At 43.8% G+C, this 15535-nt stretch overlaps 2 protein-coding genes across 4 annotated transcripts; both read left to right on the plus strand.

Moving 5' to 3' along the window:
- The first annotated feature begins 4349 nt into the window (after window positions 1-4349).
- LOC123053152 (probable metal-nicotianamine transporter YSL6) lies at window positions 4350-8888 on the plus strand. Its single transcript, XM_044476566.1, has 7 exons — window positions 4350-4827; window positions 5420-5592; window positions 5706-5803; window positions 6575-6712; window positions 6949-7138; window positions 7590-7722; window positions 7815-8888. The coding sequence occupies exons 1-7, from the start codon at window positions 4479-4481 to the stop codon at window positions 8744-8746; spliced, it is 2013 nt and encodes a 670-aa protein (XP_044332501.1). The 5' UTR covers window positions 4350-4478; the 3' UTR covers window positions 8747-8888.
- A 678-nt stretch (window positions 8889-9566) lies between these two features.
- LOC123053151 (probable metal-nicotianamine transporter YSL5) lies at window positions 9567-14127 on the plus strand. Of its 3 annotated transcripts, XM_044476562.1 has the most exons (8): window positions 9567-10041; window positions 10152-10324; window positions 10437-10534; window positions 11228-11365; window positions 11845-12034; window positions 12392-12521; window positions 12705-13644; window positions 13727-14127. In XM_044476562.1, exons 1-8 carry the CDS (start codon window positions 9642-9644, stop codon window positions 13929-13931), a joined length of 2274 nt encoding a protein of 757 aa, XP_044332497.1. In that variant the 5' UTR covers window positions 9567-9641; the 3' UTR covers window positions 13932-14127. The 3 variants fall into 3 exon arrangements, with proteins under 3 accessions (XP_044332497.1, XP_044332498.1, XP_044332499.1); XM_044476563.1 differs by having other exon boundaries at window positions 9569-10041; window positions 12705-14003; XM_044476564.1 differs by having other exon boundaries at window positions 9776-9842; window positions 12705-13945.
- Window positions 14128-15535: the final 1408 nt, after the last annotated feature.

The raw sequence follows: 15535 nt of genomic DNA on the forward strand, positions 1-15535 counted from the left end.
CGCATGTCTTTCCAGCATGGTCGGAATTGCATGTCTTATAACTTGGTCGCAACTCGACTTTCATTCTTTTTTGTACGGGGAGAGGGGCTAGTTGCATGTCCCACACTAGGCACACAACTGCATGTCTTCTAACATGGTCGCAATTGGGGGACCTTTGTTTTGTCGAAGGGAGCGGCCTCGAGAGAGAGAGGGGGCCAGTTGCATGTCCACACTAGACACACAACTTCATGTCTTCTAACTTGGTCGCAACTAGGGACATTTGTTTTGTCGTAGGGGGCGACATCGAGAGAGAGGAGGCCAGTTGCATGTCCCACACTAGGCACGCAACTGCATGCCTTCCAGCATGGTCGCAACTGGGGAGACATTTGTTTTGTCGGAGGGGGCGGCGTTGAGAGAGAGAGAGGGTCAGTTGCATGTCCCACACTAGGCACGCAACTGCATGTCTACCAGCATGGTCGCAACTGCATGTCTTTATAACTTTGTTTGCAACTCGACTTCCATTTTTGTTGTACGGGGGGAGGCGCCGGTTGCATGTCCCACAACAGGCACGCAACATCATGTCTTTTAACTTGGTCACAACTAGGGACCTTTGTTTTGTCGGAGGTGGTTGCGTCGAGAGAGAGGGGTTCCAGTTACATGCTCAACTACAAACACGCAACTGCATTTCTTTCTAGCATGGTCGCAATTGCATGTCTTATAACTTGGTCGTAACTCGACTTTCATTGTGTGTTGTATGGGGAGAGGGCCAGTTGCATGTCCCACACTAGGCATGCAACTTAATGTCTTCTAACTTGGTCGCAACTGGGGAACCTTTGTTTTGTCGGAGGGGCGACATCGAGAGAGAGGGGGCCAATTGCATGTCCACACTAGGCACGCAACTGTATGTCTTTTAACTTGGTCGCAACTAAGGACCTTTGTTTTGTCGGAGGGGACTGGGATTGCATGTCTTCAACGCGACTGCAACTGAGTGATGTTTTTGTTAGGAGAGGGCATTTGCATATCTTTTCACTAGACACAGTGTCGCCACGACTATAACTGCATGTTGTTGTTACTACTACTACTACAACTATTATTATTTATCATATTTTATATTTTTATGCTTATTTTATTTCCTTGTTGCATTTTGAGTTATTTTTTCTTTTCTAAACACATGGTGAACATTTTTTAAAATACATGATGCTTTTTAGGAACATTTTTTCCAACACATGATGGATAATTTTAAGAATAAACAAGTACGTTTTCCAAAATATTATGATAAATGTAAACAAATTGCTTCCATTTCTTTTTTACAGTGAGTCGATAACTAATTTTTCAAAGGAAATAAACATTTAACAGACAACAGGAAAAACAGAAAAACAAACAAAAACAACAAAAAACGGATGGAAGGAAAATCATGCAAACTTACTAGCTACTGGGCCGACGAGTGTGCCAGAACGAGCAACATCTCCAGAAAGCAGAAACTCTCGATAGAGTCAAAAAAATCACTGGCCGAAAAGCACAGAGCGACCGGAAAAAGACAAAGGCATTAGACGCATAGTAAGGCCGGCCCAACAACACTAGAAAAATAGCAGACTAAATGACAAATTAAAAATGGGCTGGGTTGTTGTTGGATGATGTCATCTGACTGAGACTTCGCGAAGTCTCACTCAACTAAGATCTAGAGAGACCCATATTTATATCTAACTATTGTACCTGTCAATTATAAACTTGACTATATTTGACATGTCAACACCATATAACCAGCAGCTGGTTATAGTATTAACCATGCTCTTGCACCTCACAGTTGATCAGCCTCGAAACTGAGCTGATCAAGGCTCTGGAGGAAACAGGTTATGATCCAAACCATGTTACTTGTAAGGATACTACCTACATAGTACTCCAGATAATTTTCACTGGAGTATGTCCAAAGGAGTACATGAGACATTGGGTCTAGATAATTCTTTGGTATACTTTCTATATGTGCATTGTTTGACTCCCCAGTAGTATAAAATAAGGAATCTGTATGATCTTCAAGGGGATTTCTTAATCAATTTTTGTTAGAGCACCGCCTTAACTATCCCTATGTTTCGTATTCGAACCGAAATGAAAACACTATGATAGAAAATGAAAATCAGTATCAACATCTACATTCCTTTTATGTTATTAGTAATCATATACTTTCAAAAGGTATAATAGTAAAACATGTGTAAATCGCCTAATATACATGTGAATAGTATTTATTTAATTTTTCTATTCTAACCGGTTCTCCTCAACACCCTGATATAATACACGCCTCCACTACTGAGAGTATTACAGCTGCTAAATTACACCAGAGTTCAAAACTATGTATTCCATCCAACATAAAGTGGATACCGGATTAACTTTATTTTTTTCGTGAGGAAGAATACCAGTTTTAAAAACTCGGTCTCGCATGACGAGGATTTTTAGCAGATTAATTAACACTACCAAAGCAGACAACAACCATTTTGCTCAACATAACAAACTAAACAGCTAAAGGTTTATTTTCCATTTTTAAAGCCAGGGATCCTTGGGCCAAAGGAGAATGCATGGTCTGCAAGGCAGTGATGAGCATTTTCCTTAAGATCAGACATATGAACTCACTTTCTAAAAAAAATGCATTTTAAACACGTTTTAAAATGTAAAAAAATTCAAAAAATAATAATAATGCATACATCTTGTAACATGTGTGCGTGGCACAAAGTTTCGTGAGAAAAAACTATTTCTGTTTTGCCTCCACACAAAAAATCCAGTGCTTCTAAATAGTGTTTCACGACACATTTTTTTTTGCACCGGCCAATGAAAAAGTTATTTTTTTTCGTCAAACTTTCTGCATGCACATAGAATGTGAAGATGTATTTAGAAGTATCAAATGCCCATGGTTCATCGATGCACTTATCCTACCAGTACTCGCTACTTAACCAAAGTACTAGTAGTGCAACAGCTGAACAAACTTACACTACGGCCAGCTGTTCCTTGGTCAAACGTGTTGGCATGGTACTCCCTCCGTTAGGTGCGGGTGCGACGAACTCGTGCTCAGCTTAAAAATCAGGGTCAAACTCAAACACACAGTCTCCTGCTGCTGGTGGTACTGCACCCTGTGATTCACGTTGGCAACAAACCAAATCATTAGTAGTAGTAGTACATTTGTGGATGGCATTAGACCCAGCCCCACAAAATATAATACACGTCTCCCGCTGGTTCAAGCGACCGTACGTTTTTTTTTTGAGAAACAAGCGACCGTACGTGTGTGGTTACACTTACATACGGGCCCACAAAATCTCAATCACGGCCCGAGTTTTTTGAGCTTGTTTATACCCTGCGTGGTTGATTAGCGTAGCAGCAACACGCAAGCGGTAGAACTGTGTGGCCACTGTTAACTACGGAACATAGATGGGCCGTCCTTCCTTTGGAGTGGTAGTATAAAAAAACTTGGGACACGAGACCCACCAGACAGCGAGCGGCCGGCCAACACCACCCGCATGTTACGGGGACGGCAGTGAAAGCGTGCGCCTTTGCACCACTCGGAAGCCGGAAGCGAACCTCACGCCACCGCACCGGATCCCGGTGCCCAACGGCCAACACCACACGCGAAACTGTCAGGCACAGCTCGTTCTCTTCTCCCTCCGAGTCATTTTTCTTTTGAGCAAACTCCCTCTGAGTCATGGGCCCAGCAGTCAGCAGATCCACCGACGCGTGCGACGAGCCAGCACGGTTGGCCGTTTTCACACTCCCACAGAAGATCTCGAGGTCCCCAAGTTCGAGCAAGATTCACGGCGCTCGTACTATTCCGCTCCTTTCGACGGCCATGACAGGCGGGCCCGGAACCTTTACCGTGGTGGGCTCAACCGCTCAACCGGCACGTTTGGGCCCCGCGTGGATCGCCGGCACGTCTCTCTCGCTCGGCTTGAACGCCTTTTAGACGAAATCAAACTCTGTATACGAAAATGCTTCACACACGACAGTGTTTGGACGATAACTGCACGATCGAGGGATCCAGCGGCCGCTGCTGGGCTGTGCTCGACATTCTTCGGCTGGATTTAACCGTCGTGCACAAGTCGTCCAAACTTTATCGTCCCCATAGCACTGCTCCTCTGTATACCATGTCAAAATAAAATCAAAATCAAACTCTGAACGTCTGAAACGGGTGAAACGAAGAATCCAACTCGGGACACAGGTGGGTCCGCACTCGGGATAGGGTGCCACGGCCCGAAAGAAAAGGTCACGGAATCTAGGCCCCACATGTCATGGACCCCGTATCACACCAGGTGTCTGTGCTTTGCGGTGGCCATATCCGAAACCAGTTGTTAGTTTAGCAGTAAATCGGCTCTTAAATACACCCTCCCCGCCTCCGCACAGTCCTCACCTCCTCCCTCGTCGGCGTCGCCTCTCCCTCTCCCACACGAAACCAGCTATCCCCCGAATCCGTGAGATCCGAGGAGGGTCGCCTCGCCTCGGCACTAGCATCCGCGGCGTCGAAGATGGGATCGGAGGCGGACATGACCGGGCCCCTCCTCGCCGGCGGCAGCGGCGTCGCGCCGGCGGCGGAGGCGGAGGTGGTGCCGCCGTGGCGGGAGCAGCTCACGGTGCGGGGCATAGTGGTCAGCGCCATCCTCGGGGTGCTCTTCTGCCTCATCACGCACAAGCTCAACCTCACGGTCGGGATCATCCCCTCGCTCAACGTCGCCGCCGGGCTGCTCGGCTACTTCCTCGTGCGGACCTGGACGGCCGCGCTCGAGAGGTTCGGCATCGTCTCCAAGCCCTTCACCAAGCAGGAGAACACCGTCATCCAGACCTGCGTCGTCGCCTGCTACGGCCTCGCCTTCAGCGGTACGTCTTCTTCTCAACGTTACTTAGTACTCCCTCCGTCCCAAAATTCTTGTCTTACATTTGTCTAAATACAGATGTATCTAGTTATGTTTTAGTGTTAGATACATCCGTATCTAGACAAATCTAAGACAAGAATTTTGGGACGGAGGGAGTAGATTGCTTTGCTTGACTTGTTAGGTGGGAAGATGCGATTCTGCCGTGTGACTTTGGGTTGCTTATTACTTACGTTTGGTTAGACCAGTTAACTAGAAGCCTTCCTGAATTGTGGAACTATGATTCTCATTTGTTGTTTCAGAAGTACGGGGTATCTATTTTGACGCAGTGAATGCCAAATTTGCATCATGAATATCGGGTTATAGTGTTGCATTTGTACTTGTGGAGTCGGAGGATTGCCGAATGATAGTTTGCCCCCTTTTCGTCGAGCTCATACTATGCCAACTATTATGTATCTTGATGCAGGGAATGTTAAATTTTCCATCATAAATACCAGGTTTTGGTGTTGCATTGTGAGTGGGAGGGGTTGCTATGATTGCTTGCAATTGCACCCTTGTCATTGAGCTCACAATATCAATTGATGTTTCTGTTGATGCAGGTGGCTTTGGGTCGTATATGCTTGCAATGGATCAGAAAACTTATGAGCTCATCGGGACTGATTATCCTGGTAACAGGGCGGTGGATGTTAAGAATCCTTCACTGAGTTGGATGATCGGATTCATGTTTGTTGTTAGCTTTCTTGGTCTATTTAGTCTTGTTGCGCTGCGCAAGGTATTCACTCATCTTATGTTTACCTGACCACCTTTTCTTTTTGATTAAGTGGGATAACTTGGACGTGTCTAATATGAACCTTGTAAACTGAAGTCTTTTTTTGTTTTTGCTAGGTGATGGTAATTGATTACAAGCTGACCTATCCTAGTGGAACTGCAACAGCTATGTTGATAAATAGCTTTCACACTACTTCTGGAGCTGAGCTTGCAGAGTAAGAAACATACATTTGCTCGTTACTTTAGTGGAAAAATAAATTAGCTTGCAGAGATAGTTCAAGGTGCATTGTTTCTTCTTGTTGAGTATGTTGTCCTTAAATTTCCTTTCTTCCCTGTGACACAATCAGATATTCATATGCATGACACTGTTAACTGAAATGTAGTCCGCTGATGTAATAAATTGGGCTTTTGCACGAAACTATGCTGTAAAACAAATGCAAAATTAATAGTCCCAAACTAATAAAAAGAATGTACCTATGGTAGTTTTACTGCTATATCAGGTAATCCAAGTTTAGCATATATATTTCCTATTGCTATGAGTATTTTTGGCACCATCTTTCTAACCATCAATGCAACTTCTTTTAGTTATATAAGATCGATGGCACCTTTTCTCTGTACAGAAACATAAGTACTATTTGCCACAGTAATCTAACCAGCATTTAGGTGATATTGTATATGGACTGAACTTTACTGAGGAGATGTGCTAGGTAGTTTTGTCTTTTTTTTTCCTTGTAAAGCACAAATAGGAAATGCCAATCGTAAGTTTTATTTATGTATAATAGCTTATTAGGCTTGGAAAGAGAGTGCACATGAAATGTTTAACTTATGCACGGAGGGTGGAGCTGAAGATAGAAAATGACAGTTCCTCTTGTCTGTACAGCTAGTTATGCAGCATATACTTGTTAAATTGCAATGTCCTTTGATTCCTTTGTAGCAGTGTTCCAAGTTTCTTTGTATTTATACTGAACTTCTATTTATGGTTGCAGAAAACAAGTTAGCTGTCTTGGAAAGTATTTAAGCATAAGTTTTATCTGGAATTGCTTTAAGTGGTTCTTCAGTGGTGTTGGGGATTCTTGTGGCTTCGATAATTTCCCTTCTCTCGGACTTGCAGCATTTAAGAACACGTAAGATTGCTTTTAATTTGTTTTTGTCATTTCCTCTAAGGTTTACTAGTCGTAAGTGAAAATGCATATTCATTTTAGTTTTGAGCGCGGAAAGAAATTTGCGTTCTTTGCCCCCTTGGCGGCCTTTAACCACTCCTCTCACTGCTATAACTTAGTTATCATGTGGAATTTCTCATCATCTAAGATGGATTATCCTTTAGGCCATACTAAAAGTTTACCTATTCCATATTTTGTAGGTTTTATTTTGACTTCAGTCCAACCTATATTGGGTGTGGTCTAATATGCCCACACATTGTTAATTGCTCTACACTTCTTGGAGCCATCATATCTTGGGGTTTTCTCTGGCCGTATATATCCACAAAAGCTGGGGAATGGTACCCAGCTGGCCTCGGAAGCAATGATTTCAAAGGACTGTATGGATACAAGGTATACTGATTTAAGATTTTGTTTGTTCATTACATCTATAACAACATTTAATTACATACTGCAGGCTGCAGCTTGACAATCCACCTGTGATTTTTGTAGTAGATCTAGAACTAGATTATGATCACTTGTTACAAACTGTGGCTTGTTTCCACTCGATAATAATTAGCCAAGTAAATCTGTATATGCTGTTGAAGTAAACATGGAGTAATACTAATGACTCCCTTGCTGTTATGCATTTCATTAGCTGGCATTGTGATGGAAGCATTAAAAATTTATTCAATATTCAGATTGTTCGAAAAAATTTAGTTCTTAGCGAATTATAATATATAGATGGCAGCTCGTTTAACTCTGAAACTATTCTTTGTTCACAGACTCACCACTCTTTACTCATCAACTCTTCACAAGCTTATGTTTCGCGAAAACTAAATTGTCTCTCCATCCCATTTTCCAGGTTTTCATCTCTGTATCTGTGATACTTGGTGATGGTATCTATAACCTCATCAAGATCATTTATGCTACTATCAAGGAAATAATGAATGCACGATCAAAGCAAGGAAGGCTTCCCCTTGTCCGGGCTCAGGATGGTAATGTTCTTGTTGTACGCTTTACACCTACCAGGCTACCAGTATATCACATGTCATGCATCTCATCTTGTTCATGTCTTACTATTTTGCAGATGATGAAAGTTCTGAATTATCTTCTGAAGAGAAGCTTCTGAATGACGTATTTGTAAAGGACAGTATCCCTCCCTGGTTAGCAGGATCTGGTTATGTGGGGCTTGCAGCAATCTCAACTGCAACTGTACCAATGATGTTCCCACAGCTCAAGTGGTACCTTGTCCTTTCTGCCTATGTTGTTGCACCCCTACTCGCCTTCTGCAACTCATACGGCACTGGCCTAACAGACTGGAACCTTGCATCCACATACGGAAAGATTGGCCTTTTCATTTTTGCCTCATGGGTTGGCCAGCATGGTGGTGTGATCGCCGGCTTAGCAGCTTGCGGTGTCATGATGTCCATAGTATCCACAGCTGCTGATCTCATGCAGGACTTCAAGACTGGTTACTTTACCCTCTCTTCACCAAGGTCCATGTTTGTGTCACAATTGATTGGGACTGCTCTTGGCTGTGTCATTGCTCCTCTCACCTTTTGGCTTTACTGGTCGGCCTTTGATGTTGGCAATCCTGATGGCATGTTCAAAGCTCCATACGCTGTCATCTTCCGTGAGATGGCAATTTTGGGAGTCGAAGGATTCTCGGCCCTCCCCCAACACTGCCTAGCAATCTGCTCTTTCTTCTTCTTTGCAGCCATAGCGATCAACCTCCTGAGGGACGTCACTCCAGACAGCGTGTCCAAATTCATCCCACTCCCAATGGCCATGGCTGTTCCCTTCTACATTGGAGCGTATTTTGCGATTGACATGTTTGTTGGGACGGTCATCCTGTTTGTCTGGGAGAAGATTAACCGCAAGGAGTCGGAGGACTTTGCAGGCGCGGTTGCTTCGGGTTTGATCTGTGGTGACGGCATCTGGAGCGTCCCTTCTGCAATACTCTCTATCATGAGGATTGACCCGCCGATGTGCATGTACTTCAAGCCATCTCTTGCCTAGGGCGTAAATAGGCTGTAGCTAGAATGTTTGTTTTATTGGGATGCCACAAATAGAAGAGAACCACATCGTGTACATATTTATTTCACACACGTGTAAATCAATACTGCGGCAAAAATAGCAGCAGCTCTGTTCATTCTGTTGATATCTCGACCCCTCTCTGTTGTCTTGCGTTTTTTTTATGTTTCCAATGCTGCAGTTTTCACTTTTTGCTTGCTTGAGCTAGTGTTTGCGCGGTACGGCTCTGGGAATTTGCATATGCTTGGGCGCTTTGCCTCAAAAAAATAAAAATAAAATGCTTGTGCGCTTTGCCAAGCTGGGCAGGAAAGTAGGAAATCCACTATTCGATGGCTCTGTTCTGAAAACAATTCCAGAACTTGCTTGATTATCCTCGAACTAAGAGCATGATTGGTTTGATGTTAAAAATTGGCATGCCAAAATTTGACAGATGCCGGTTAGTGCTTGGTTGGTTACCATGTTACCTGTCAACCTCACAATAAGTTGTTAATTTTTGGCAACTTGTGATATTGCCATTCTTTTATAACTTTTGATATTACCAATTGTTGGTTTGCGAAGTATTGGCAATGCCAAATGTTGGCAGCAAACCAATTATCCTCTAAATCTCACATGCCTAAAAAGTTCGTACACAGTTATAGTGATCAAAGCTCCACAAATTTGAAGAAGTTTAGTATCATGTGATGGTTCGAATTGTGGGTACATTTGAAAACAAACTTTAGTATCTTGTGATGATTTCTTAATAAAGTATACGTAATTGCTGACGCCAACCAAGCGGATACGATGATTTCTTGTAACGATTTGCTTGTGCAGTTTGACTTTGGTTGAGCATACAGATCACGAGTCCACTTTGCTGCATGAGAAATAGTTCCAAAAAATCCAAATGAGAATGAGAACAGCACCCGATGCTGAAATCCAAACCCTTGGCGCCACCACGTCATACCCCCCACTCCTCGCCGGAGGCCCAGCCGCCGGCGCCCGGGCCCTCCTACCCTCCGCCTCCGTGCCGCCACCGCCATGGCGGGAGCAGCTCACCCTCCGGGGCGTCGCCGTCGCGGCGGCGCTGGGCTCGCTGCTCTGCCTGGTGATCCACCGCCTCAACCTCACCGTCGGGGTCATCCCGGCCCTCAACGTCGCCTCCGGCCTCCTCGCCTTCTTCCTCACCACCGCCTGGCGGGCCGCCGCCGGGAGGCTAGGGTTCGGCCGCAGGAGCCCGTTCACCAGGCAGGAGAACACCGTCATCCAGACCTGCGCCATCGCGTGCGGCGGCCTCGCGTTCAGCGGTCAGGATCTCTCTACTACTTGCAGTGTTAAGTGTTAGCTGCAACATGTCGCCGCGAATTTCTCGAGCATTTAGTTTAAGGAACGTCCCTCACTTTCTTGTTCTTGGTAGGGTGCTCGGCATCGTACATCTTCGCGATGGATAGGAAGACGTATGAGCTCGTCGGGCCTGACTATCCGGGTAACCGAGTGGAAGACGTCAAAGATCCCTCGCTTGGTTGGATGATCGGTTTCCTGTATCTCATTGCTCTTCTCGGGCCATTTGCTATTGTCATGCTACGAAAGGTATATTCTCTTGTATGGAAATGTTGCAAACATGGATTCTGGAAAATTTTACCCTTGGCTACAAAGCTAAAGTCCGCGTTTATGTTATTGTTTCTTAAGTCAAGTGCTGCAGGTATTGGTGGTTGATTACAAGCTTGCATTTCCTGGTGGGACAGCTACAGCTCTGATGATTAATAGCTTGCATGGAGAAAAAGAGGCTGATGTTACAGGGTATGGCAATTAGTACTTAGCTAAGTTTCGAGAATATGGACACGGTGTCTTTTTTATGCATAATTACATGCCTTTCAACCGTACTCCAGACAACAAGAATTTTGGCTGCACTGGATAACCAATCCCGAGAATATGCATGACATGTTCTTGATGATGCCAGATTAACAATCTTCCCACCCGGCCTCCCAGTGAGTGACAGATACACAATCATGCAAACTTGCGTGATCGTGTCTGTTGTCACCAGATATGACTATGCATATGTTCTAAACTCTGAAGGAAAAACACTTATGCTAAAATGGAGCCTGTGGGAAGTAGAGATGCATGAGCGATGGAAATAATTCATCTTTCCATACAGTTTTAGCACCTCCACTATCACTTCCATGGCATCAGTGCCAAAAGGACAGATGTGCAGAAACCTGGTGGTTTATAGAGAATTCAGATGTGTGAAACTTAGCCAATCCATTTTCATCGAGCCAGCTAATGGCCACAAACATTTCGTATTAAGTTTGACCATTTGGTGCATTATAAGAACCTCTAGGTTCCGGAACAGAATTCTTAGCACAAGTGACACTACATTATACATGAGACTTGCTAATTTTCTATGCTGTTTGTAGTATTCATACACCACTTTAATTTCTGTAAGTATATACCCTTTTTCACACGTTTCTGCATTTTTATTGTATTGCCTTGCAGAAAGAAAGTCCGTTGCCTTGTAAAGTACATGAGCCTGAGTTTTGCCTGGAGCTTCTTTAAGTGGTTCTTTAGTGGTGTTGGTGACTCTTGTGGTTTTGACAATTTCCCAACATTTGGAGTTGCAGCTTTTAAGAACACGTAAGTCATCAATGCCCCAATCACCCCCCCTCCCCCCCCCCTCTTCTGTACGCGCGTTGATGCTGACACACTTAACATTGTGGTTGCAATGAACGTGGGCTGATTACTTGGGATGAGCTGTGGATGATGAATGTGAACTTCATATGTGATTGCTAAATCATCTACTCAGCATTTTGTGTTAACTAAGATTTTCATTATCATTGGGGAGGATCTGAGATCCGTAGACAAGTAATATACATTATAACTGACGGGCTCACTTTCATTCTTTCCCCCAAATTATGCATCTTCCTATTACCGTGCTAGTGAGATTTTTAAAATACATAAGAATAGAAGTTACACCATTAATGACTAGTTTGCCACACGTCATGCTTTTTACCTATTCAAACTTGAGCTTGACTATAAGTTGTATGATATATATTATCTGTGATCAAGTTAAGAATGCCCAGTTGTCTGAAGTTATGTTTATCACATTCTGGCAGGTTTTATTTCAACTTCAATCCCAGTTATGTTGGGTATGGTCTTATTTCTCCCCATATTGTTAACTGCTCAGTTTTTCTTGGGTCAGTCATATCATGGGGTTTTCTTTGGCCATTTATCGCTAAGCAATCTGGTGATTGGTACCCAGATAACCTTAGTAGCAGTGACTTCAGAGGCCTATATGGTTACAAGGTACTTTCTATATATAAAGGTGGATTTTATCATATCTGTAATATTCTTTATATTAACAGATTCATTTGGTTGATGACAGTTTTCTCTTTGGTTGCAATTCCACTAAATTGACCCCGCAATTATCTTCAAATTCATTCGAAGCATTTCTTTTGAAGAGATTCTTTTTGCAAACAACTGTCCTTTTGACTGTAGTCAGTGTCATGGAAGTAACATGGGATGCACGTGGATTTTTTTTATTTTTTTGATGTTTAGGATAATCATTTGTAATATGAAAATAATGTAACATGTTCCCACAAAAAAAATGTAACATGGCCATGGTTGATTTTCTTCATATCATAAAGATGTTTATCCCTGCAGGTTTTTGTAGCCATTTCCATCATACTTGGAGATGGCCTCTACAACTTGGTAAAAATCTTTGTTGTCATTGCAAGAGAAATCTGTATTGTGCAATTAAAAAAAGGTGATCAGCCTGTTCAAGCTCTTCAAGGTAACATCGGCAATTCTTGCTGTACAACACGTTTACCATTTTATGACTTGAATTTGTTGCCTAAGAGCATTGATTGTACGGAATACAGGTCAATCAGTAATTCATTTCCTTGTAGTACAATTGTGTTAGTTACTGTATTTGCTTGCAAGATATCATCTTGAATCATTTCTTTATATTCTTCAGATAATAAGAACTCTAGACAATCAAGGGATGATGAGCTTCAAATTGAGATGTTCTTCAAAGATAGGATACCCACACGGTTTGCTGTTTCTGGTTACATTGTACTTGCAGCAATATCCACCGCAGCTGTGCCCACCATATTTCCCCAGCTGAAGTGGTATCTTGTGCTTGTCTGCTACTTACTTGCTCCGGCCATTGCCTTCTGCAACTCCTACGGGATGGGCCTCACAAACTTGAACCTTGCACCCACCTATGGCAAGATTGCCCTCTTTATATTCGCCTCGCTTGTCGGCAGCAGCGATGGTGGCGTCATTGCCGGCCTTGCAGCATGTGGCATAATCATGTCCATTGCCTGCTCTGCGGCAGATCTGATGCAGGACTTCAAGTGCGGCTACCTCACCCTCTCTTCACCACGCTCAATGTTCATCTCCCAGCTAACTGGCGTCGTGCTCGGATGCGTCATTGCTCCGCTCACACTGTGGCTCTTCTGGGTGGCCTTCGATATCGGCGACCCTGATGGTGAGTACAAGGCTCCGTTCGCCATCATCTTCAGGGAGATGGCCATTCTTGGGGTCGAAGGTGTTGCCGCTCTGCCCCAGCACTGCCTCGAGATCTGTTGTGCATTCTTCTTGGCCGCGTTGGCCATCAATCTCCTTAGGGATGTGACGCCCGCCAGTGCGTCGAGGTTTATCCCCATACCGATGGCGATGGCTGTGCCGTTCTACATTGGTGCTTTCTTCGGCGTGGACATGTTGATTGGGACGGTAATCTTGTTCGTGTGGCAGAAGTTGAACCGGAGGGGTGCTGATGATTATGCGGTGGCAGTGGCGTCCGGGCTGATCTGTGGGGATGGGATATGGAGCATTCCATCTGCTGTTCTGTCCATCCTGAGAATTGATCCACCGGTCTGCATGGCCTTCAGGCCGTCCTCTGCCTTTTCCAGGTGAGAAGATGGACCCAAGGCTCATTCTAGGACATGGATTTGTGCCATTGAGTGATGAATCTCTGTAATTTCATACGTACAGATGTGCATCATTTTACTCCTGTACAAAGGAAAACGAACCACAGCACTTTGGAGCCATATTGCTCCTAACCAACTGTACCAAACGTCGCGTTACACACATCCACTGTCTTCCATCTGTCTTTCGGGGCTTCCATGTTTCACTAGTCATTATGCCGAAAGTATCCTTGTTCATATGTATATTTGTTTTATCTTTTTTTTGTGGGTAGTATATTTGTTTTATCTCAAGTCAAACTTTGTATAACTTTGATTAAGTTTATAGAATATATTTTCATATGGTACTCCCTCCATGTCAATATAGTGCATATTAGTTTTGTCCTAAGTGAAACTTTGTAAACTTTCACCAAGTGTATAGAGAAAATTATCGATATTTACAATATCAAATCAATGATATTGGATCCATCATAAAACATAGCATTGCATTGTATTGTATTGATTTGGTATTCTAGATGTTAATTATTTTTTCTACAAACTTGGTCAAGTCTAAACAAAATTGACTTTGAAAAATCCAATAGACGTTACATTTTACTTTTTTAATCGAAATGTTAGAATTCCTGCATTCATTAAGAAGGAAAGAGTTGCTCAGTTAATTAAGAAAAACCGAGCATGATTCATCGTCATCACTCATCCCCTAGAGGCGTAACCGCCATCCCTAAATCTCGAGGATACGTCTCCGACTTTGCTATAGGCAATAGTCGACCCAACCCACATCGCAGAGGCCGCGTGGGGCTATATAAAGATCCATGCAAGACTCAGCCACCCGCTACCAGACAACGCAGCTCCGACTCTAACAAAGAGTTGCGAAGGAGAACTAGGCATGTCTGGTGCCGCATAAGATCACCGAACGAACCACCTGTTGCTTGTCATCGTACGTCACCGGGGCCCGCTACTGCAGCTTCGACTTCACATCAACAAACCAGCTAAGAAAATCCCACGGACACGCCAAAGAAGAGCCGACTACCACAACCATTGTCGCGGCTTCGACATCGCTCCAGCATCATCGTTGCCACAGAAGCCTTGACACCAACACCGACGTCGAGAACAACCTCGTCGCCCACACAACACGAGGCCAAACGTGCTCGATGTCGGTTCTATATCCGGCATATCTCGTAGTAGGGGTCCTAAGCTAGGCGTCTTGGAGCAATGGTAACACGGACACGGGATTCTACCCAGGTTCGGGCTCTCTCGAAGAGATAATACCCTACGTCCTGCTTTTGATAGTGTTCATTTGGGGTGTATTACAGGATACATGTATCTACCACGAGATTGTTCTAATGAATATGAGATCATCTATTGACTAGATTGGCCTCAGTTTATATAATACACTACATGCCTAGGGTTTAGGAGAGTCCTCGGCTTGGGCAGGGCCGAGTCGGCAAAATCCAGGGCCCTGTGCGAAACTAAAAAGTGGGGCCCTATCTCACTAAAAAATGAACTTACGAGCAACTATAATGTATATATATCTTGTAGATTTTTTTATAATGTATATAATATAATGTCTTACATAACAATTGGACATATAAAAAATCATATCTCCTGGAGATCATGCGTCAATGTTTCGCAATTAGACGAACTGTCTAACCCACCTAGTTTTGGGCCCTGTCCGGTTGAACTGCTACACTATGATAACCGAGGAGGTAAGAACCGATCTCTGACGAAGTAACGATCCTTGCCAAAAGTTAATTAGGAAATTAGGAATTAGGAGTAGGAACCGAAATTAATCAGAAAGGAGGACTCGCTAAGCACCTGGAGGTTGGAGTTGGTTACGGATCGTTCTGACAAGGCGACGAGTTTGAAATTTTGAAGAGGAATC

This window comes from Triticum aestivum, chromosome 2D (genome assembly GCF_018294505.1).
Source record: "Triticum aestivum cultivar Chinese Spring chromosome 2D, IWGSC CS RefSeq v2.1, whole genome shotgun sequence".
In the NCBI taxonomy this organism is placed as follows: domain Eukaryota; kingdom Viridiplantae; phylum Streptophyta; class Magnoliopsida; order Poales; family Poaceae; genus Triticum; species Triticum aestivum.

What these genes read in the sequence shown, in the direction of transcription:
- LOC123053152 (XM_044476566.1), top strand. Translation starts at nt 4,479, where the DNA reads ATGGGATCGGAGGCGGACATGACCGGGCCCCTCCTCGCCGGCGGCAGC. An exon ending in CTACGGCCTCGCCTTCAGCG is followed by an intron (nt 4,828 to 5,419) that starts GTACGTCTTCTT and finishes CTGTTGATGCAG; the next exon opens with GTGGCTTTGGGTCGTATATG. An exon ending in CCTTGTCCGGGCTCAGGATG is followed by an intron (nt 7,723 to 7,814) that starts GTAATGTTCTTG and finishes ACTATTTTGCAG; the next exon opens with ATGATGAAAGTTCTGAATTA.
- LOC123053151 (XM_044476562.1), top strand. Translation starts at nt 9,642, where the DNA reads ATGAGAATGAGAACAGCACCCGATGCTGAAATCCAAACCCTTGGCGCC. An exon ending in CGGCGGCCTCGCGTTCAGCG is followed by an intron (nt 10,042 to 10,151) that starts GTCAGGATCTCT and finishes TGTTCTTGGTAG; the next exon opens with GGTGCTCGGCATCGTACATC. An exon ending in CTATTGTCATGCTACGAAAG is followed by an intron (nt 10,325 to 10,436) that starts GTATATTCTCTT and finishes CAAGTGCTGCAG; the next exon opens with GTATTGGTGGTTGATTACAA.